Below are 22937 nucleotides of genomic sequence, written 5' to 3'. Positions count from 1 at the left end.
TTTAATAGAAAATGACTCAAGTAAAAGTGAAACTCACCCATTTTTAAAATTCTACTTGAGTAAAAGTTGAGTGTTTTTGAGTCTGCCAGATTAGAAGCAGTAGGGATGACAATGTGTAATATTGAGGATTAATGTATTGTAGGCTACTTACTGTGTGGTCCCACCTAGCTATCTTAATGTGAATGTACTAACTGTAAGTCTCTGGATAAGAGTGTCTGCTAAATTACTAAAATGTAAATGTAAAATATTGATAGGTGTGTGAATTGGACCATATTGCTCTCCTTGCTGAGCATTTGAAATGTAACTAAACTCAGCAAAAAAATAAACATCCTCTCACTGTCAACTGCGTTTATTTCCAGCAAACTTGTGTAAATATTTGTATGAACATAACAAGATTCAACAACTGAGACATAAACTGAACAAGTTCCACAGACATGTGACTAACAGAAAAATAATAATGTGTCCCTGAACAAAGGGAGGGTTAAAATCAAAAGTAACAGTCAGTATCTGGTGTGGCCACCAGCTGCATTAAGTACTGCAGTGCATCTCCTCCTCATGGACTGCACCAGATTTGCCAGGTCTTGCTGTGAGATGTTACCCCACTCTTCCACCAAGGCACCTGCAAGTTCCCGGACATTTCTGGGGGGAATGGCCCTAGCCCTCACCCTCCGATCCAACAGGTCCCAGACGTGCTCAATGGGATTGAGATCCGGGCTCTTCGCTGGCCATGGCAGAACACTGCCATTCCTATCTTGCAGGAAATCACGCACAGAACGAGCAGTATGGCTGGTGGCATTGTCATGCTGGAGGGTCATGTCAGGATGAGCCTACAGGAAGGGTACCACATGAGGGAGGAGGATGTCTTCCATGTAACACACAGCGTTGAGATTGCCTGCAATGACGACAAGCTCAGTCCGATGATGCTGTTACACACCGCCCCAGACCATGACGGACCCTCCACCTCCAAATCGTTCACGCTCCAGAGTACAGGCCTCGGTGTAACGCTCATTCCTTCGACGATAAACGCGAATCTGACCATCACCCCTGGTGAGTGAAGAGCACTTTTTGCCAGTCCTGTCTGGTCCAGCGACGGTGGGTTTGTGCCCATAGGCGACGTTGTTGCCTGTGATGTCTGGTGAGGGCCTGCCTTACAACAGGCCCACAAGCCCTTTGTCCGCAATAGGCTGAGAGAGGCTGGACTGTCTGAGCACTGATGGAGGGATTGTGCGTTCCTGGTGTAACTCGGGCAGTTGTTGTTGCCATCCTGTACCTGTCCCACAGGTGTGATGTTCGGATGTACCGATCCTGTGCAGGTGTTGTTACACGTGGTCTGCCACTGCGAGGATGATCAGCTGTTCATCCTGTCTCCCTGTAGCGCTGTCTTAGGCGTCTCACAGTACGGACATTGCAATTTATTGCCCTGGCCACACCTGCAGTCCTCATGCCTCCTTGCAGCATGCAGGGCACGTTCACGCAGATGAACAGGGACCCTGGGCATCTTTCTTTTGGTGTTTTTCAGAGTCAGTAGAAAGGCCTCTTTAGTGTCCTAAGTTTTCATAACTGTGACCTTAATTGCCCGTCTGTAAGCAGTTAGACCGTTCCACAAGTGCATGTTCATTAACTGTTTATGGTTCATTGAACAAGCTTGGGAAACCGTGTTTAAACCCTTTACAATGAAGATCTGTGAAGTTTTCTGGATTTTTACTAATTATCTTTGAAAGACAGGGTCCTGAAAAAGGGACGTTTCTTGTTTTGCTGAGTTTAGTATGGCCTTCCCTTTCGAAAATGTATGGGAGTAAAAAGTACATATTTTCTTAAGGAATGTAGTGAAGTAAAAGTTGTCAAAAAATATAAATAGTAAAGTACAGATACCCCCAAAAACTATTTAAGTAGTACTTCAAAGTATTTGTATGTAGATACTTTACACCACTTTCCGTAAGCTGACTTGTGCTCAAGGGCCAAAGGGGGCAGGCAAGAGGATAAGGCAAGCCCACATTTCTATGGGAACGCGTAGGGGTGTGGACTGGGAAGAGGGGCCGCTGCTGATGTTGTTTACAGTTACAGGTTGCAATATCAATATTAACTTGCACGGTAAGTTGCTCGCATCTACAGATAAAGTAGCAAACAAATTCTAAATAACTTGTATTTAGGAAGCTAAATATCTAAATGGGTACAATTAGACTTTATTGCAAACACGGACATAATGCACACGACTTGCTAGGCTAGTTTGACCGTTCAGCTAGCAAGCGCCAGGTGACAACTTGAACCTACCTGTTCGTTTCCCCACTACGCCCTTTTTGTCACATAGCTATCATATAGCTTTACGTTTCATTTATCATTGTCACCGTCTCTCAAATACTGTACTAGACATTGAAAATTGAATGTTTTCTGTATCAAATCGACATGTATGCTTGGAAATCAGTTATGCAAATGTATTTCCTGGCAGCAGGTTTCATGGCGGGGACGTCACGACATGATCGGGAGATGGCAGTGAACGCCAAAAAACACCTGTCTGTGTGCACAGACCCTGTGGAAAGCTTGAGGTTGCAGTGTCTTGCAAGAGGCTCTTCTGGCATCAAGGGTCTGGGCAGGTGAGAGAAAGGACAGTATACTTTTATGTGATGGGCAGAGGAAATGGTTCTATATCAACTGTTGCCCAGGAGGTCATCAACATCAAATAATTTATTTTATTTTACCTTTATTTAACTAGGCAAGTCAGTTAAGAACAAATTCTTATTTTCATTGACGGCCTAGGAACAGTGGGTTTGTTTGATGCAGTAGTGATTTAACAGGCCAACTGTATCAAATATGTCACTGGTCAAGCCTGTAACATAGTCTGAATTAGTCTAAGGACCTCTCTTGGTTGGTTTATAAAATGCAAGGATTGTTTCAGTAATGTGAACTCCACGAAATACTGTCTGATTTTCTTCAACAGCCAAGTATTTATCTTTTTTCTTCTTCAATTGTTTAATTATCTGTCAGAACATTCAAGATAATGGATGATGACAATAACCGTACGTTAGATATGAAGGAGTTTATGAAGGGCCTTAATGACTATGGTGTCCTCATCGAGAAAGAGGAAGCCATGGCAATGTTTCAGCGTTTTGACCGGGACAACAGTGGATTCATCGACTTTGATGAATTTCTCCTCACTCTCAGGGTAAATATCAGTGGTAGGGGTAAGCCTCTGAAGTACATGATAACTGTTGAAATGTGATCACACAGTATGCCATTTGTAAACGTTGTGCATTATTTCTGCTTGCAGCCTCCGATGTCCAATGCCAGGAAGGAGGTGATCATGCAGGCCTTTAGGAAGCTGGATAAGACTAATGACGGGGTGATCACTATTGAAGATCTAAGGGGAGTTTACAATGTCAAGTACCATCCCAAATATCAAAACGGGGAATGGACAGAGGAGCAAGTATTCCGCAAATTCCTGGACAGCTTCGACTCTCCTTACGACAAGGACGGACAGGTAATACTGATAACAATGTTGGGTAGAGGTAATAAGGGTCTTACCATCATCCACCTCAACTATAGTGTACACCTATACTGCTCAACTAAGAAATATATAAGCAAATGGAGAGCGTTACACCCCACTAAACTTCTGCATAGAGAAATATATAAGCAAAAGGAGAGCGTTACACCCCACTAAACTTCTGCATAGAGAAATATATAAGCAAAAGGAGAGCGTTACACCCCACTAATCTACTGCATAGAGAAATATATAAGCAAAAGGAGAGCGTTACACCCCACTAAACTTCTGCATAGAGAAATATATAAGCAAAAGGAGAGCGTTACACCCCACTAATCTACTGCATAGAGAAATATATAAGCAAAAGGAGAGCGTTACACCCCACTAGACTACTGCATAGAGAAATATAAGCAAAAGGAGAGCGTTACACCCCACTAAACTACTGCATAGAGAAATATATAGGCAAAAGGAGAGCGTTACACCCCGCTAAACTTCTGCATAGAGAAATATAAGCAAAAGGAGAGCGTTACACCCCACTAAACTACTGCATAGAGAAATATATAAGCAAAAGGAGAGCGTTACACCCCACTAATCTACTGCATAGAGAAATATATAAGCAAAAGGAGAGCGTTACACCCCACTAAACTACTGCATAGAGAAATATATAAGCAAAAGGAGAGCGTTACACCCCACTAAACTACTGCATAGAGAAATATATAAGCAAAAGGAGAGCGTTACACCCCACTAGACTACTGCATAGAGAAATATATAGGCAAAAGGAGAGCGTTACACCCCACTAAACTTCTGCATAGAGAAATATATAGGCAAAAGGAGAGCGTTACACCCCACTAAACTACTGCATAGAGAAATATATAGGCAAAAGGAGAGCGTTACACCCCACTAAACTACTGCATAGAGAAATATATAAGCAAAAGGAGAGCGTTACACCCCACTAAACTACTGCATAGAGAAATATATAAGCAAAAGGAGAGCGTTACACCCCACTAAACCTCTGCATAGAGAAATATATAAGCAAAAGGAGAGCGTTACACCCCACTAAACCTCTGCATAGAGAAATATATAAGCAAAAGGAGAGCGTTACACCCCACTAGACTACTGCATAGAGAAATATATAAGCAAAAGGAGAGCGTTACACCCCACTAATCTACTGCATAGAGAAATATATAGGCAAAAGGAGAGCGTTACACCCCACTAAACTACTGCATAGAGAAATATATAAGCAAAAGGAGAGCGTTACACCCCACTAAACTACTGCATAGAGAAATATATAGGCAAAAGGAGAGCGTTACACCCCACTAAACTACTGCATAGAGAAATATATAGGCAAAAGGAGAGCGTTACACCCCACTAAACTACTGCATAGAGAAATATAAGCAAAAGGAGAGCGTTACACCCCACTAGACTACTGCATAGAGAAATATATAGGCAAAAGGAGAGCGTTACACCCCACTAAACTACTGCATAGAGAAATATATAGGCAAAAGGAGAGCGTTACACCCCACTAATCTACTGCATAGAGAAATATATAGGCAAAAGGAGAGCGTTACACCCCACTAAACTACTGCATAGAGAAAGACCATGGTGTCTCCTTTCGCTTATATTTCTCTATGCAGTAGTTTAGTATAATATGTACATGGGGCCGTGCATTATCATGCTGAAACATGAGGTGATGGCAGCGGATGGATGGCACGATAATGGGCCTCAGGATCTTGTCACAATATCTTTGTGCATCGAAATTTCCATCGATAAAATGCAAATTAATTGTTGTCCGTAGCTTATGCCTGGCCATACCATATCCCCACCACCACCATGGGGCACTCTGTTCACAACGTTGACATCAGCAAAACACTCGCCCACACAATGCCATGCCACGCTGTCTGCCATCTGCCCATTACAGTTGAAACTGGGATTCATACGTGAAGAGCACACTTCTCCAGCGTGCCAGTGGCCATCGAAGGTGAGCATTTGCCCGCTGAAGTCGGTTACGGTTACCCTGGTGAGGATGGCGAGCATGCAGATGAGCTTCCCTGAGACGATTTCTGACAGCAGAAATTCTTTGGTTGTGCAAACCCACAGTTTTATCAGCTGTCTGGATGGCTGGTCTCAGGCGATCCCGCAGGTGAAGAAGCCGGATTTGGAGGTCCTGAGCTGGCGTGGTTACACGTGGTTGTGAGGCCAGTTGGACATAATGCCAAATTCTCTAAAACCACGTTGGAGGCGGCTTATGGTAGAGAAATTAACATTACATTCTCTGGCAACAGCTCTGGTGGACATTTGTGATGTCAGCATGCCAATTGCATGCTCCCTCAAAACGTAAGACTTCTATGACATTTTGTTGTGTGACAAAACTGCACATTTTAGTGGCCTTTTATTGTCCCTAGCAGAAGATGCACCTGTGTAATGATCATGCTGTTTAGTCAGCTTCTTGATATGCCAGTGGATGGATTATCTTGGCAAAGGAGAGACTCTCACTTACAGGAATGTAAACACATTTGTGCACACTAAAAAAAAAATCAGCTCATGAAACATGGGACCAACACTTTACATGTTGCGTTTATATTTTTGTTCAGTGTATAATGCACCTTTAGTGGCCTGATTAAATAAGCATTTGGACGTTAGATGAAAATGTCAATGTATTGATCAAATCAAATGTTATTTATCACATGCACGGAATACAACAGGTGTAGGTAGACCTTACAGTGAAATGCTTACAAAAAAAGGGGGGGGGCAATGCAAAAGGGTGACACCCTCAGCTCTCACACAACCTTGCCTTTCCCTTTCAACTCTTTTGTGTTCCAGTTCTCCTTATCAGTGCAATGTGGGTTTTCTGTCTCTATCTGACACTGATGGTATAGGCTGGTTCAGTAAGCTCTGTCTGTCACTTCCTCCCCTTCTGCAGGTCACCAAGGAGGAGTTTCTCAACTACTACTGCGGAGTCAGCGCCTCCATCGACAGTGATGTCTATTTCATTCTAATGATGAAAAATGCATGGAAATTATGAGTTTTAAGTTGATACATTTATGATAATGATTTTTAATGGACAGTTCTTCAAGGTGCTTTCTTAAACTAATATTTTATGGAAATCATGTTGACAAACTAATATTTATAATTTCCCAATGATATGCAAATGGTTATGAATGACTTGTTCATATTTTGTGCAATGTTAAAATATGTATTTCAGTTAGTCACTCTCTCCACAAGCTAACTAACTACATCTAGCTATATATGTATTGTAGAAAACTGTAGTCCACAGTCTGACACCTCGATCAGACCGACAGCGTCATTACACACCGTTTTGCATAGCTACGCAACTAAACTGAACGCATGTATATACCATACCATGTTATGCATTACACAGAACGCACTGCAACTGCCTCTGCAACGCAATGCTGCAAAGCAAAAGCAGAATTCCTTTGTAAATGAATGTACTTCTGGTGTATCAAAACGCTGTCGGTCTGATTGAGGCGTCAATGTTGGAATACAACTTTATAAAGACACAGGAAAACCATAGAGATCCCCTTACATTCAGATTGGTTGAACAGATACAACATGAATGATAAATCAAAGTACAGTCATTTCAGGGGATGAGAGCAGAAGAAATTATACTTTTAATTTCTTTATTATGCATACACATTTGATCTGTTTTAATAAAATGTTTTAAACACAAAATTCAACAACGGTCCTTTTTATACAGGAAATGCTGTCACATTTGTCAGAGTAAAATATACAAATACCAGATATACAGAAAAAAAGCTGTAATACGGTGAAGCTGAAGACTGTCTAATGCTATGTCTCCCATAACGTGTTCAACAAAATGATCAAGCGTTCTGCATTGAAAACGAATGCATGATAGTTCATAGTACAATACATTCAAAGTTTTAAAAAACTACGTACTGGTAACTGCAGGAAATACAATCATGTATGTGCAAAAAGAAGAAAAGAAACGTGACAGACAGATAAATTAATCAAACCTTATTGCCATGTTTATGTCTATAAATGTGTAGAAGGGTTCAAACCCTGAGGAATTGAATGATACATTCTAGGTTTACTTTGCAGCTGTTGTCATGGTAAAGTAAAGAGTATCTTTGTCAAGGTCATAAGAAGCAGCAGTGTGTATTATAATAATATTAGGCCAGGATATCACAGTGGCTCCTCAGTATACTATCCTCAGTACAATATACAAAATGGGAAGAAGTGCAAATGCAAAAATAGTATATAAAGGAGGGACAGCTTTGTGTTTCAAGTTAGTCAAGTTCTCCCTTGTCTTTTGCAACTACCAACAGATTAATAACACAAGACCAAAGAAACATAATGAGGATTATTCCTGTTCTGTCTCCTATCATTTGTAAATAACATGTGCATTGAGTTCTGCTAGTCTTGTGATACTGGGAGTCAGTGGATAGTCAGTTTGAGTCACGGTGGATCAAATAGACCTCATATGAAAGCAGCCGTTAACAAAGTCGCTCAGAGCTCAGCGTAAGAATGTAATAAGAAGCTATAACCTTGAATAAGCTCTTTCTCTCTACATCTCTCACTGGATCTGATAGAAACTAGACATGGTGACATACACCTCACCTTTACCTCCTTGCTGGGTAGCAACTAGCCCCTCAGGACCAATGTTACCATCACTGTCGTCTGTCTCCACACTCTCCGTGTCACTCTTCAGGTCCAGGATACCCATGGTGGAGCCACTGCTCCCAGCCCCAAAGTTGGGGTGCTCTCCTGGGGACTTGCACCTCAACAGTATGGCCTCCGAACCTCCACTACTGGTGCTATGGCAGGACTTCGTATCCCCATCACACTCTTGAATGAGGTATTGATCTTTGACCTCAGTGAGGTGATGGGCGTCAGAGTCAGGGGGTTGGGCAGTAACGTGCTGCTCCTCGTCCAGCTCCACCAGCTGGATCTTGAGGTCACTGAACACCTCTGGGTTAAAGCTCAGAGGTTGGCCCTGCTGGGTCACAGGAAAGAGACAGGATAAACCAATATCCTTCTAACTCATTATGGACATTATTGTTCCCAATCTAGTGCATATCAGAGGACTTACACTACATAACAAAAAGTATGTGGACACCTGCTCATTGAACATCTCATTCCAAAATCATGGGCATTAGTATGGAGTTGGTCCCTCCTTTGCTGCTATAACAGCCTCCACTCTTCTGGGAAGGCTCTCCACTAGATGATGGAACATTGCAGCGGGGACCTGCTTCCATTCAGCCACAAGAGTATTATTGACGTCGGGCACTGATGTTGGGCAATTAGGCCTGGCTCGCAGTCGGCGTTCCAATTCATTCCAAAGGTGTTCGAACGGGTTGGGGTCAGGGCTCTGCAGGCCAGTCAAGTTCTTCCACACCAATCTCGACAAACCATTTCTGAATGGCATTGTCATGCTGCAATAGGAAAGGCCCTTTCCCAAACTGTTGCCACAAAGTTGGAAGCACAGAATAGTCTAGAATGTTATTGTATGCTGTAGCATTAAGATTTCCCTTCACTGGAACTAAGAGGCCTAGCCTGAACCATAAAAAACAGCCCCAGACCATTATTCTTCCTCCACCAAACTTTACAGTTGGCACTATGCATTCGGGAAGGTAGCGTTCTCCTGGCATCCGTCAAACCCAGATTCGTCCGTCAGACTGCCAGATGGTGAAGCGTGATTCATCACTCCAGAGAACGTTTCCACTGCTCCAGAGTCCAATGGCGGCAAGCTTTACACAACTCCAGCCAACGCTTGGCATTGCGAGTGGTAATCTTAGGCTTGTGTGTGGCTGATTGGCCATGGAAACCCAGAGTTTGCAACCACACATACAGACGATTTTTACGCGCTCGGCTATCCCATTCTATGAGTTTGTGTGACCCACTTTGCGCTTGAGCCATTCTTGCTACTAAACGTTTCCACTTCACAATAACAGCACTTACAGTTGACCGGGGCAGCTCTAGAAGGGCAGAAATTTGACGAACTGACTTGTTGGAAAGGTGACATCCCATGTTGAAAGTCAAAGTCACTGAGCTCTTCAGTATGGCCATTCTACTGCCAATGTTTGTCTATGGGGATTGCATGGCGGTGTGCTGGATTTTATACACGTGTCAGCAACGGGTGTGGCTGAAATAGCCGAATCCACTCATTTGAATGGGTGTCCACATACTTTTGTATGTACAGTGCATTTGGAAAGTATTCAGACCCCTTCCCTTTTTCATATTTTGTTACGTTACAGCCTTATTCTAAAATGGATGTAATGTATTTTCCCCCTCATCAATCTACACACAATACCCCATAATGAGAAACAGAAAACAGGTTTTTAGAAATTTTGCTAATTTATTTATATACCTTATTTACATAAGTATTCAGACCCTTTGCTATAAGACTTGAAATTGAGCTCAGGCGCATCCTGTTTCCATTGATCATCCTTGAGATGTTTATATGATTGATTGAATTTACCACAGGTGGACTCCAATCGATTGGGCATGATTTGGAAAGGGACACACCTGTCTATAAGGTCCCACAGTTGACAGTGCATGTCAGAGCAAAAACCAAGCCATGAGGTCAAAGGCATTGGCCCTCAAGCTCCAAGACATGATTGTGTCGATGCACAGATCTGGGGAAGGGTACCAAAAACTTTCTGTAGCATTGAAGGCCCCCAAGAAAACAGTGGCCTCCATCATTCTTAAACGGAAGAAGTTTGGAACCACCAAGACTCTTTGTAGAGCTAGCCACCCGGCCAAACTAAGCAACCCGGAGAGAAGGGCCTTGGTCAGTGAGGTGACCAAGAACCTGATGGTCACTATGACAGAGCTCCATCTGTGGAGATGGGAGAACCTTCCAGAAGGACAACCATCTCTGCAGCACTCCACCAATCAGGCCTTTATGGTAGAGTGGCCAGATGTAAGCCACTCCTCAGTAAAAGGCACATGGCAGCCCTCTTAGAGTTTGCCAAAAGGCACCTAAAGGACTCTGACAATGAGAAGCAAGATTCTCCGGTCTGATGGAACCAAGATTGAACTCTTTGGCCTGAATGCCAAGCGTCACGTCTGGAGGAAACCTGGCACAATTCCTACGGTGAAGCATGGTGGTGGAAGCATTATGCTGTGTGAATGTTTTTCAGCTGCAGAGAAAGGGAGCAAACTAAAGAGAGATCCTTGATGAAAACCTGTTCCAGAGCACTCAGGACCTCAGACTGTGGCGAAGATTCACCTTCCAACAGGACAACGACCCTATGCACACAGACAAGACAACGCAGGAGTGGCTTCAGGACAAGTCTCTGAATATCCTTGAGTGGCCCAGACAGAGCCCGGACGTGAACCCGATCGAACATCTCTGGAGAGACCTGAAAATAGCTTTGCAGCGACGCTCCCCATCTAACCTGACAGAGCTCGAGAGGATCTGCAGAGAAGAATGGGGGATACTCCCCAAATACAGGTGTGCCAAGCTTATAGCATCAACACTCGAGGCTGTAATCGCTGCCAGAGGTTCTTAAACAAAGTACTGAGTAAAGGGTCTGAATACTTATGTAAATGTAATATATCAGTATGCTTTGTCATTATGGGGTATTGTGTGTAGATTGATGAGGAAACATATATTTTTAATAAGGCTGTAACGTAACAAAATGTGGAAAAAGTCAATGGGTCAGAATACTTTTAGAATGTATAGTGTACCTTCATTGGCTCGTAGGTCTGGACGATCTGGAGAAGTGTGTGTTTGGGATGTGGAATGCTTGGCCATATGAAGGAATGTATTCTGTGAGGAAAGAGAGACATGAGAGTGGAGGACATGCACACACACACATACACGCCGGAGCGGATGGCTGCCGTCTTATCGGTTCTTAACCAACCGTGCTATTTTGTTTGTTTTTTCACGTTTTGTACATAATGTCGCTGCTACCATCTCTTATGACCGAAAAGAGCTTCTGGACATCAGAACAGCGATTACTCACCTCGAATTGGACGAAGAGTTTTTCTTTAATGAGTCAGACGGGAAGGATATACTACAAACACTCTAACGGACCCTCATCCCCGTCATTCGCTCGAGAAGGAAACAAAGATTTTGCGTAAAGAGATCAGGGTGCCTTGTGAGGATCAGGCGACGATCTGCCTTTGCCATCCGTCCTGCTAGCTAACGTTAAATTGCTGGAAAATAAATGGGACGAACTGAAAGCACATATATCCTACCAACATGACATTAAAAACTGTAATATCTTATGTTTCACCGAGTCGTGGCTGAACGACGACATTAAGAACATACAGCTGGCGGGTTATACATTCTATCGGCAGGATAGAACAGCAGCTTCTAGTAAGACATGGGGCGGGGGTCTATGCATATATGTAAACAACAGCTGGTGCACGATATCTAAGGAAGTCTCGAGGTTTTGCTCACCTGAGGTAGAGTATCTCATGATTAGCTGTAGACCACACTATCTACCTAGAGATTTTTAATCTGTAATTTTCGTAGCTGTCTACATACCACCAGACCGATGCTGGCACTAAAACCGCACTCAATGAGCTGTATACCGCCATAAGCAAACAGGAAAGCGCTCATCCAGAGGTGGCACTCCTAGTGGCCGGGGACTTTAATGCAGGGAAACTTAAATCAGTTTTACCTAATTTCTAGCAGCATGTTAAATGTGCAACCAGAGGGGGGGAAAACGATAGAAAAAAAACACCTTTACTCCACACACAGAGACGCGTACAAAGCTCTCCCTCGCCCTCCATTTGGTAAATCTGACCATAATTCTATCCTCCTGATTCCTGCTTACAAGCAAAAATTAAAGCAGAAAACACCAGTGACTCGGTCTATAAAAAGGTGGTCAGATGAAGCAGATGCTAAACTACAGGACTGTTTTGCTAGCACAGACTGGAATATGTTCCGGGATTCTTCCGATGGCATTGAGGAGTACACCACATCAGTCACAGGCTTTATCAATAAGTGCATCGATGACGTCATCCCCACAGTGACTGTACGTACATACCCCAACCAGAAGCCATGGATTACAGGCAACATTTGCACTGAGCTAAAGGGTAGAACTGCCGCTTTCAAGGAGCGGGACTCTAACCCGGAAGCTTATATGAAATCCCGCTATGCCCTCCGACGAACCATCAAACAGGCAAAGCGTCAGTACAGGACTGATCGAATTGTACTACACCGGCTCCGACGCTCGTCGGATGTGGCAGGGCTTGCAAACTATTATAGACTACAAAGGGAAGCACAGCCGCGAGCTGCCCAGTGACACAAGCCTACCAGATGAGCTAAATAACTTCTATGCTCGCTTCGAGGCAAGTAACACTGAAACATGCATGAGAGCATCAGCTGTTCCAGACGACTGTGTGATCACGCTCTCCAAACCCGATGTGAGTAAGACTTTGAAACAGGTCAACATTCACAAGGCCGCAGGGCCAGACGGATTACCAGGATGTGTACTCTGAGCATGCGCTGACCAACTGGCAAGTGTCTTCATTGACATTTTCAACCTCTCCCTGTCTGAGTCTGTAATACCAACATGTTTCAAGCAGACCACCATAGTCCCTGTGCCCAAGAACACTAAGGTAACCTGCCTAAATGACTACCGACCCGTAGCACTCATGTCTGTAGCCATGAAAGGCTTTGAAAGGCTGGTCATGGCTCACATCAACACCATTATCCTAGAAACCCTCGACCCACTCCAATTTGCATACCGCACCAACAGATTCACAGATGATGCAATCTCTATTGCACTTCACACTGCCCTTTCACACCTGGACAAAAGGAACACCTATGTGAGAATGCTATTCATTGACTTCAGCTCAGCGTTCAACACCATAGTGCCCTCAAAGCTCATCACTAAGCTAAGGACCTTGGGACTAAACACCTCCCTCTGCAACTGGTTCCCGGACATCCTGACGTGCCGCCCCTAGCTGGTAAGGGTAGGTGACAACACATCTGCCACGCTGATCCTCAACACGGATGCCCCTCAGGGGTGCGTGCTCAGTCCCCTGTACTCCCATTTCACTCATGACTGCACGGCCTGGCACAACGCCAACATCAAGTTTGCCGATGACACAACAGTGGTAGGCCTGATCACCGACAACGATGAGACAGCCTATATGGAGGAGGTCAGAGACTTGACCGTGTGGTGCAAGGACAACAACCACTCCCTCAACGTGATCAAGACAAAGGAGATGATTGTGGACTACAGGAAAAGGAGTACCGAGCACGCCCCCATTCTCATCGACAGGGCTGTGGTGGAGCAGGTTGAGAGCTTCAAGTTTCTTGGCGTCCACATCACCAACAAACTAACATGGTCCAAGCACACCAAGACAGTCGTGAAGAGGGCACAACAAAACCTATTTTCAGGAGACTGAAAATATTTGGCATGGGTCCTCAGATCCTCAAAAGGTTTTACAGCTGCACCATCGAGAGCATCCTGACGGGTTGCATCACTGCCTGGTATGGCAACTGCTCAGCCTCCGACCGCAAGGCACTACAGGGGGTAGTGCGTACGGCCCAGTACATCACTGGGGCCAAGCTTCCTGCCATCCAGGACCTCTATACCAGGCGGTGTCAGAGGAAGGCCCTAAAAATTGTCAAAGACTCCAGCCACCTTAGTCATAGACTGTTCTCTCTGCTAACGCACGACAAGCGGCTAATCAAATGGCTACCCAGACTATTTGCACCCCCCCTTTCTGCGCTGCTGCTACTCTCTGTTATTATCTATGCATAGTCACTTTAATAACTCTACCTATATGTACATATTACCTCAGTTACCTCTACACCGGTGACCCTGCACATTGACTCTGTACCGGTATCCCCTGTATAGAGCCCCGCTATTGTTATTTACTGCTGCCCTTTAATTATTTGTTATTCTTATCTCTTACTTTTTTGTAGGTATTTTCTTAAATCTTCATTGTTGGTTAAGGGCTTGTAAGTAAGTATTTCACTGTAAGGTTGTATTCGGCACATGTGACAAATCAAATTTGATTTGATTTGACACACACGCGCACACACACACACACACACAAAAGATGATTTGCAGAGGAAAAGGAGACCAATTTAATACTCACTGTAATCTCCAGAAAATACTAACTGCCAAGGTGACCAGAAGCAGAGCAAAAATGGCCACAATGAGTGAGTAGGACAGCATCTGGACATCTGTCTTTGTCTCTGTAGGGGAGTGGAGAGAGAACGAGAGCAGAGACGATGCATGTGACTCCCATTTCCTCTACCCTCTATCACTTCCAACTGCACAGTCTCGATATCATACTATACTTTTTAGACACGTAAGTCTTTTTTTTTTTACCTTTGTCTGTTCTGAAACTGAGGGGGACACTCCATTCACTCCAGCTCCCATCAAAGTACCTCCCGTTTGGCTTGGCTCGAACCTTGACGTGATACTCTGTGTTCTTATGGAGGTACTCGTCCCCCTCGATGATCAGAGGCTGATAGGTTATGCTATGAACCTATGAACAGGGTACACCGTAAAAGAAGAACAAGACAAGAAATTGTGTTCATAGATTATACTGTACTATACAGAGTAACTACAGTGTTGCTAAATAATTATGTCTGAACTAAAGGGAAATATATATCATATAGTTAAGCGTTTGCATCCAAAAATCCAAGAAAAATAGACTTTTGGCTACTGTACCAGAGTATTTTTGACACTCCAGATGCGAAATTGGAACAGTTGATTGCTGGGGTTCAGGTAATCGTTTAGGTATGGATTCCCAATGTAAATAAGAGCCCGGTTGGAGCTCCCCAGAAATGTGACATTCACCACCCAAGGACTCATGGGTTTAACTAAACCATAAAGATGAACAAGAAACAAGAGGATAAGTGTTAAGGGCAATTGATGAAGGAGACAACTAAGGACTCTCAATTGATGGAAGATGTCATGTAAAAACTGTCATTCAAACCATAGTGTCTTCACTGATATTTTCAACCTCTCCCTGACCCACTATGTAATACCTACAAGTTTCAAGCAGACCACCATAGTCCCTGTGCCCAAGAACGCCAAGGTAACCTGCCTAAATGACTATTGCCCCGTAGTGCTCACATCTGTAGCCTTGAAATGCTTTGAAAGGTTGGTCACATCAACACCATCACCCAGACACTCTGGACCCACTCCAATTCGCATATCGCCCCAACAGATCCACAGATGACTCAATTTCTATTGCATTCCACACTGCCCTTTCCCAGCTGGACAAAAGCTTCTACCTCCAAGCCATAAGACTGCTAAGTAATTAGTTAAAAAGATAACCACTAGGCCTCCTGAGTGGCGCAGCGGTCTAAGGCACTGTATTGCAGTGCTTGAGGCGTCACTACAGACCCAGGGTTCGATCCCAGGCTGTGTCACAGTCGGCTGCGATCGGTAGACCCATGAGGCGGCGCACAATTGGCCCACGTCGTCCGGGTTAGGGGAGGGTTTGGCCAGCCGGGATGTCCTTATCCCATCGCACTCTAGAGACTCCTTGTGGCGGGCCGGGTCCATGCACGCTGATTTCAGTCGCCAGTTGTACGGTGTTTCCTCCGACACATTGGTGCGGCTGACTTCCAGGTTAAACGAGCAGTGCGGCTTGGCGGGGTCGTGTTTTGGAGGACGCATGGCTCCCAACCTTTGTCTCTCCCGAGTCCATACGGGAGTTGCAGCTATAGGACAAGACTGTAACTACCAATTGGATATCCCGATATTGGGGTAAAAAATAAAAAAATAAAGATGACCAATAGCTACCCGGACTATTTTCATTGACGCTTTTTTCTCTTACTCTTTTGACTCATCACATACGCTGCTTGTACTGTTTATTATCTATGTTGCCTAGTCACTTTATCCCTACCTACAGTACCAGTCAAAAGTTTGGACACACCTACTCATTTAATGTTTTTTCTTTATTTATACCAATTTTCTACATTGTAGAATAATAGTGAACACATCAAAACTATGAAATAACAAATAAGGAATCATGTAGTAACCAAAAAAGTGTTAAACAAATCAAAATATATTTTATATTTCAGATTCTTCAAAGTAGCCACCCTCTGCCTTGTTGACAGCTTTGTACACTCTTGGCATTCTCTCAACCAGCTTCATGAGGAATGCTTTTCCAACAGTCTTGAAGGAGTTTCCACATATGCTGAGCACTTGTTTGCTGCTTTTCCTTCACTCTGCGGTCCAACTCATCCCAAACCATCTCAATTGGGTTGAAGTCGGGTGATTGTGGAGGCTAGGTCATCTGATACAGCACCATCCCTTTCCTTCTTGGACAAATAGCCCTCACACAGCCTGGAGGTGTGTTTTGGGTCATTGTCCTGTTGAAAAATAAATGATAGTCCCACTCAGCGCAAAACAGATGGGATTCCAGGTGATTACCTCATGAAACTGGTTGAGAGAATGCCAAGAATGATGTCTTCACTACTATTAAAAACATTCTTTAACTTTGCAATAGGATAAAACATGGTACATAAAACACCCATGTATTCAAAACTATAGCATGCATGCAGTGTATTAACAAAACATTTTGAAGAAATGTTCACTTTTTTTTTGTAGAAAATAGTAAAAATAAAGAAAAACCCTTGATGTGTAGGTGTGTCCAAACTTTTGACTGGTACTGTGTATGGACATACAGTATCTGCCTCAATTATCTCGTACCCCTGCACATCGACTCGGAACTAGTACCCGTGAGTATAGCCAAGTTATCGTTACTCATTGTGTATTTATTCCTCTTGTCATTATTTTTCTATAAAATATATATTTTTAACTCTGCATTTTTGGAAAACAACCCATAAGTAAGTATTTCACTGTTGGTCTACACCTGTTGTTTAACGAAGAATGTGACAAATAGGTGTAATTTAGGGTGAGAAGGTATGAAATTATGATAACTTACTTATTTTTGCCAAGAGGATTGTTTTCCAAAATGTGCTGCCTCCTTTTAATTGAATGGTGAGATTACACGGTGGCAGAGTGGCCAGGTTCGTAAATGTGACATTATTCCCCTTCTCTTTCAGACAGCGTTGCTCACCAATGCTGTTGCTGTTGCTGTAGCTGTAAACATAATATTCATAAAATCAGATTCAGGAAATAATTTCCGAGTCCAGCTGAGGATTTTACACATTTGGATATCTGTATATGCAGTAAGGGTGGAGTTCTTCTACCCATGATTTATGTCCTATGTATTGTACAAGCTCCTAACTAACATAGCTGATGTTCAGTGGTCTTCTAGAAGGTTCATTACCAAAGAATCATGGCTTTTACGTCCTCTATTTCATCATCACCGTTGTCATCATCAAAGTGGCAGGTTAGGGTGTTTGGTGATGACACACTTAGATGAGAAGTGCAGAGTATTCTGGGTTCTGGGAGGGAAAGGAAAGGAAACCATTTCAGCAATTTAGATGAGGTCAACAGCAGCGAATCCAGATACATTTTGTCAAATACATTTTGGTATGGAGTGAGAAATAACAGTCAATGATGCACCAGCACTGTATTTTTGGACACAAACGTTGCAGTGAATGTAAATAATTCTTAAAGAGAATTAAAATAACTCTTCAAGAGAAAAGGCAACTCACCATTGTCAGCCCATTCTCTTCCACTTTGAGAGTGCACCAGAACTGGGAGAAGGAGTAGGGCGATCCACAGGCTGTATGCCATTTTTCACAAAGGTGTCACACTAACATAAGATGTAGTGGCACCACACACAGCGGTGTTAGACTCTAGGGCACACACGCACAAGGAACTCAAAGTGATGTCTCAGCTGTCTCAATGAACTTTCAGTATAAATATCACAGAGGAGAGCAGAAAATAGCGAGAGAGAGGGGTAGGAAGAGGGAGTGGCAGAGAGAGAGAGAGAGAGAGAGAGCAAGAGGGAGAGAGAGGGCGGGGGCAGAGAAAGGGTTTTTGGGTCCATATACCTTACCGGATACGCTTATGCAATTGTCAGGTTATATTCTATATTCTGTAATATCCCTGAGAGTAGTATGATACTCATCCAATTGTCGGGTTATATTCTTCTGCTATTGACGGGCTAACCCTAACTTCAAGATTTGTATTACCATTGTTTATTCATTGTTTATTGTTTATTCTGACCCCGTGATATCACTCTCAGTGATATCACAGGGGGTCAGTATTTCAAGGTTTATCTAGCCAGGTCACATTCCTGCATGAGAATTTCAGATAGAAAACATTCTTACAGAAACAACTAAGAAAGGGGGAGGTGTTGGGTGCCTATTTGTTCAGTGCTCCAAGCATTACAATATGGGAAAGGTTTGCTGTTACGGAGACCTTGTATATTTACACAGACAGAAGAATATATAATTTTCTTACTTTCAAATACTTGTGTTTTCACATAGTGTAAGGACCTAGTCGTTTGAATATTAGAATACTTTTCAGCTGTCTTTACTATTGTGCAACAACCTGTGCATTTACTATCGTGCAACAACCTGTGCTACGTGCATTTAACAAGAAGACAGTCTTCCTCTCCATGTACCAACAACCATGAAGAGAAAAACAAACCAGTAACCTACAAACCACTTCCTGTCAACTCAAATTAACTGGTTTGGTTTCAAATGAGGCCTATACGTACTCAACTTACTCAACACTAACCTTATCACTGAACAAAAGTTTGAGTTTGAATAATTCTTCACAATCAATATATCCATCATTGCTTGCCAAAATATAACAATATAAAATCAGAAAAAGGAGTTCAAACCATTTACCACTACAGGATGTTGTGAGGATGACTTGACACTTGACACACTTGTTTCAACAGTTTCTAGTATTACATTGATAAGGTTCCATTGCATTTGTGGTATGTGTCCTGTAACTTGACAGTAAAGAAAATCCCCTTACTGTATATAATTTCCCCACATTTTCCTGTTATGTCTAGAGACCAACCTAACTACCAAGGAAATATTTAAAAAGTAAAAAATATAAATAGTAAAGTACAGATACCCCAAAAAACTACTTAAGTAGCACTTCAATGTATTTTTACTTAAGTACTTTACACCACTGGACACACGCATACTCATACACACGCTAGCACACACATACACTACTGTTCAAAAGTTTGGGTCACTTAGAAATATCCTTGTTTTTGAAAGAAAAGCAAAATTTTTGTCCATTAAAATAACATCAAATTGATCAGAAATACAGTGTAGACATTGTTAATGTTGTAAATGACTATTTTAGCTGGAAATGGATGATTTTTAATGGAATATCTAGGCGTACAGAGACCCATTATCAGCAACCATCACTCCTGTGTACCAATGGCACGTTGTGTTAGCTAATCCAAGTTTAGCATTTTAAAAGGCTAATTGATCATTAGAAAACCCTTTTGCAATTATGTTAGCACAGCTGAAAACTGTTGTCCTGATTAAAGAAACAATACAACTGTCCTTCTTTAGACAAGTTGAGTATCTGGAGCATCAGCATTTGTGGGTTCGATTACAGGCTCAAAATGGCCAGAAAAAAATACCTTTCTTCTGAAACTCGTCAGTCTATTCCATGCGAGAAATTGCCAAGAAACTGAAGATCTCGTACAACGCTGTGTACTACTCACTTCACAGAACAGCGCAAACTTGCTCTAACCAGAATAGAAAGAGTGGGAGGCCCCGGTGCACAACTGAGCAAGAGGACAAGTACATTAGTGTCTAGTTTGAGAAACAGACGCCTCACAAGTCCTCAACTGGCAGCTTCATTAAATAGTACCTGCAAAACACCGGTCTCAACGTCAACAATACTACAATGTACACTACCGTTCAAAAGTTTGGGGTCACTTAGTGAAGAGGCGACTCCGGGATACTGGCCTTCTAGGCAGAGTTGCAAAGACAAATCCATATCTCAGACTGGCCAATAAAAAGAAAAGATTAAGATGGGCGAAAGAACACAGACACTGGACAGAGGAACTCTGCCTAGAAGGCCAGCATCCCGGAGTCGCCTCTTCACTAAGTGACCCCAAACTTTTGAACGGTAGTGTACATTGTAGTATTGTTGTATGGATACTCATCCAATACTCAGGTTATATTCTTCTGCTATTGACGGGCTAATCCTAGCTTCAAGATTTGTATTATCATTGTTTTTTATTTTCTTGTAGTAATGTAGTGAAGTAAAAGTAGTTAAAAATGTAAATAGTATAGTACAGATACCCCAAAAAACTACTTAAGTAGCACTTCAAAGTATTTTTACTTAAGTTCTTTACACCACTGGACACAGTAAAATACCTAATGTGTTTATCAGGATTTAACATTAGAGAGAATAACATAACCTAGATCTTTCATATTGTGAAGGAGGATTGGAGGGAAGGTGATGGATCTGTGTGTGTTTTTGGTACCTGCGGGTGCCCGTGGGTGGAAGGTAGATGTTGGTGTGAGCTCTCGAATGCGTCTGTGGGTGGCAGCTGTGGTTCTGATGCTGGGTTTGATGTAGAAGAAAGATTCAAAAAACATGTAGGGGAAGGGGAAGAATCCTATTCCTCTCTACACTCACTGGCTTTTGCACTGTTTACATTTAGGGGCCACATCTTACAAGAGATTACTGATTACAAAGCAGGATCAAGGAGGTGGCCAGCTAACTTGCCTAAATATTCAGAAATAACTGTTTTTGAAAGATAAGATTGAAATAGGCATGGTCTCATTGACTCAACAACCACAAACACATAGCTGTTTATCAAAGCCCGTGATTGCCTGTGTTACACTGATACCTGCGTTAGGGAAGGGGAGATGGTTATGAGAAGGGTCAAAGGTTAGTTAACACTTGCCTAGCAGCACACCATTCTCTAGAATGCGTCGTAAAGCCTGGTTGGTACACATCTGATTCTACGGAGTTCTGAGGAACCAACCAGCCTGCCCCGCCTCCCCCGATGAAACCACAAGCTGGCGGCCTTATCTCTGCACTCATCTCACAAACATCATCTGCTGTGGTTTTATACCACATGGTTTTATAGCGCTCCACACCGGCCTGGGAATCTGTTCTCTCGTCTGTTTTGTAGTCTCTCGGGGGTGTCTAAATCCTCATCCTTTGACTGTGTGTAGAGACTATTTAGTGCTTGTGGGTAAAGGATGATGCATGGTCCCTGTGTGCTGGTGAAAAGAGTCTGTAGTAATGTATTGAAAAGCAACAGCAAAAACCCCAAAAAATATCACATAATTAAAGAGCAACTGTCCCTAAAAAGCTACTTTTCGTTTTGAAAATGGCCTATGTGGCATCAATATGAAACATTTATTATTGTGTAAAAATTGACTACAATGTGTAAATAGGATAATTTTTGTCATAAAGTCAACCTCGTCCAAAACTGAGATTTGAGAGATGATAGGATAAAATGGTATGTTACTGAATGAAGTGTACCGTAACAGTTTTCCATGGGTTGGGTTTATTTTAATCGTGCTCAGATGCCCACAGCTGGCAGCACCCAAGTAATCATACATTTAAGCGCAGCAGCATTGGACTCAATTGTAATGCCCATGGTCAATTTGGTTGTACATTCGACATCCCTATGGGGCAAGTTAGAGACCATCAGTAAAGGATGTACAAGGAACAATATTTTAAAAGATCAATAGCTCCAAATTTCAATGACTTAAAAACCTCAAACCAACTAAATTGTAGAAATTCATTTACAAATATTTAAAGCATTTATTGAGACAACTAATAGATGTGCAACATTAAAATATTGTCTCATTTACATTGTGTAATTTTATTGACGGTCCCAAACTATCCTCAGATATAGTATATCCAAAGTCAAACCAATTTTGCCACAGTCGCACACCAGCGGGCTGAAGCTAATTGGCTAAATGATTTGGCTAAGTTTTCCCACCTGCACACACACACAGGATACACCCACATCAAACCACACACCGAAACCAACTCACGTTGAATTCAGTAATGGCCGCTAGCATTTCTTAATTAACCAAATCTAAAACAAGGCCAAATCAGGAAGTGCAGTCGACCTTTAAAGATGCACTCCAGGATCTGAAGCACAACAAATTTGTAACATCATATGAATAGCAAAAAGAATATAAATATATACAGTATATATTTTTTGGCCCCACAAAATGGATGACGTAGTACACAAAAAACGGGGACCACTATTGACTCATGAGCAGCACTTTCAAAACTACTGGCTGAAATTATACAAAAGTTTGAGAGTGCATCTTTAGCCAAAAACAATTAAAACATCCCCATCAAGCATGTAAACAGATTCGGTAAAGTGCTACTTAAGCCACCTCTGACCTCATCCTTCAGATATATCCTCCACCTCCTCTATGAAGGCACACTGTGAGCTCTTACTACTATTGTTTGGCTCATTTCCAGTGAAGCCACACCAAAATAAGCAACTCTTTGAACCTATGTCTGTGGCAGCCACATGAATCTCTCCGCTGCACAGCAACTCTGTGAGCTTCCTGCTTCCTTTTGCTTGTTTCTCTAACCAAGGTTGCACTCAACATCAACAAACTGTTTTGCAATATTCTGTAACAAAGGTAGACCTGGTTGCAGAGGTA

At 42.7% G+C, this 22937-nt stretch overlaps 2 protein-coding genes across 3 annotated transcripts; one reads left to right on the top strand and one right to left on the bottom strand.

Annotated features, from left to right (window-relative positions):
• The first annotated feature begins 1853 nt into the window (after positions 1-1853).
• On the top strand, positions 1854-7159 carry LOC120026457 (calcyphosin-like protein). Its single transcript, XM_038971320.1, has 5 exons — positions 1854-2091; positions 2450-2591; positions 2983-3160; positions 3266-3475; positions 6396-7159. The coding sequence occupies exons 1-5, from the start codon at positions 2001-2003 to the stop codon at positions 6495-6497; spliced, it is 723 nt and encodes a 240-aa protein (XP_038827248.1). The 5' UTR covers positions 1854-2000; the 3' UTR covers positions 6498-7159.
• LOC120026456 (interleukin-7 receptor subunit alpha-like) lies at positions 7081-18193 on the bottom strand. 2 transcript variants are annotated; one of them, XM_038971317.1, is made up of 8 exons: positions 18015-18193; positions 17684-17801; positions 17336-17493; positions 15106-15257; positions 14761-14920; positions 14525-14624; positions 11147-11228; positions 7081-8450 (listed from the first exon to the last, which is right to left on the bottom strand). In XM_038971317.1, the coding sequence occupies exons 1-8, from the start codon at positions 18094-18096 to the stop codon at positions 8028-8030; spliced, it is 1275 nt and encodes a 424-aa protein (XP_038827245.1). In that variant the 5' UTR covers positions 18097-18193; the 3' UTR covers positions 7081-8027. The 2 variants fall into 2 exon arrangements, with proteins under 2 accessions (XP_038827245.1, XP_038827246.1); XM_038971318.1 differs by having other exon boundaries at positions 7081-8447.
• Positions 18194-22937: the final 4744 nt, after the last annotated feature.

This window comes from Salvelinus namaycush, chromosome 31 (genome assembly GCF_016432855.1).
Source record: "Salvelinus namaycush isolate Seneca chromosome 31, SaNama_1.0, whole genome shotgun sequence".
Lineage (NCBI taxonomy): Eukaryota > Metazoa > Chordata > Actinopteri > Salmoniformes > Salmonidae > Salvelinus > Salvelinus namaycush.
The sequence above is the reverse complement of the archived record's forward strand: the minus strand, read 5'-3'. Positions and strand labels throughout refer to the sequence as shown.

Coding starts and splice junctions, on each gene's coding strand:
- LOC120026457 (XM_038971320.1), top strand. CDS start 2,001: ATGGGAACGCGTAGGGGTGTGGACTGGGAAGAGGGGCCGCTGCTGATG. Junction 3,161..3,265: donor AATTTCTCCTCACTCTCAGG/GTAAATATCAGT, acceptor TTCTGCTTGCAG/CCTCCGATGTCCAATGCCAG. Junction 3,476..6,395: donor CTTACGACAAGGACGGACAG/GTAATACTGATA, acceptor CCCCTTCTGCAG/GTCACCAAGGAGGAGTTTCT.
- LOC120026456 (XM_038971317.1), bottom strand. CDS start 18,096: ATGGCATACAGCCTGTGGATCGCCCTACTCCTTCTCCCAGTTCTGGTG. Junction 17,802..18,014: donor AAGAGAATGGGCTGACAATG/GTGAGTTGCCTT, acceptor TTTCCCTCCCAG/AACCCAGAATACTCTGCACT. Junction 11,229..14,524: donor AGTATTTTCTGGAGATTACA/GTGAGTATTAAA, acceptor CTTTCCTCACAG/AATACATTCCTTCATATGGC.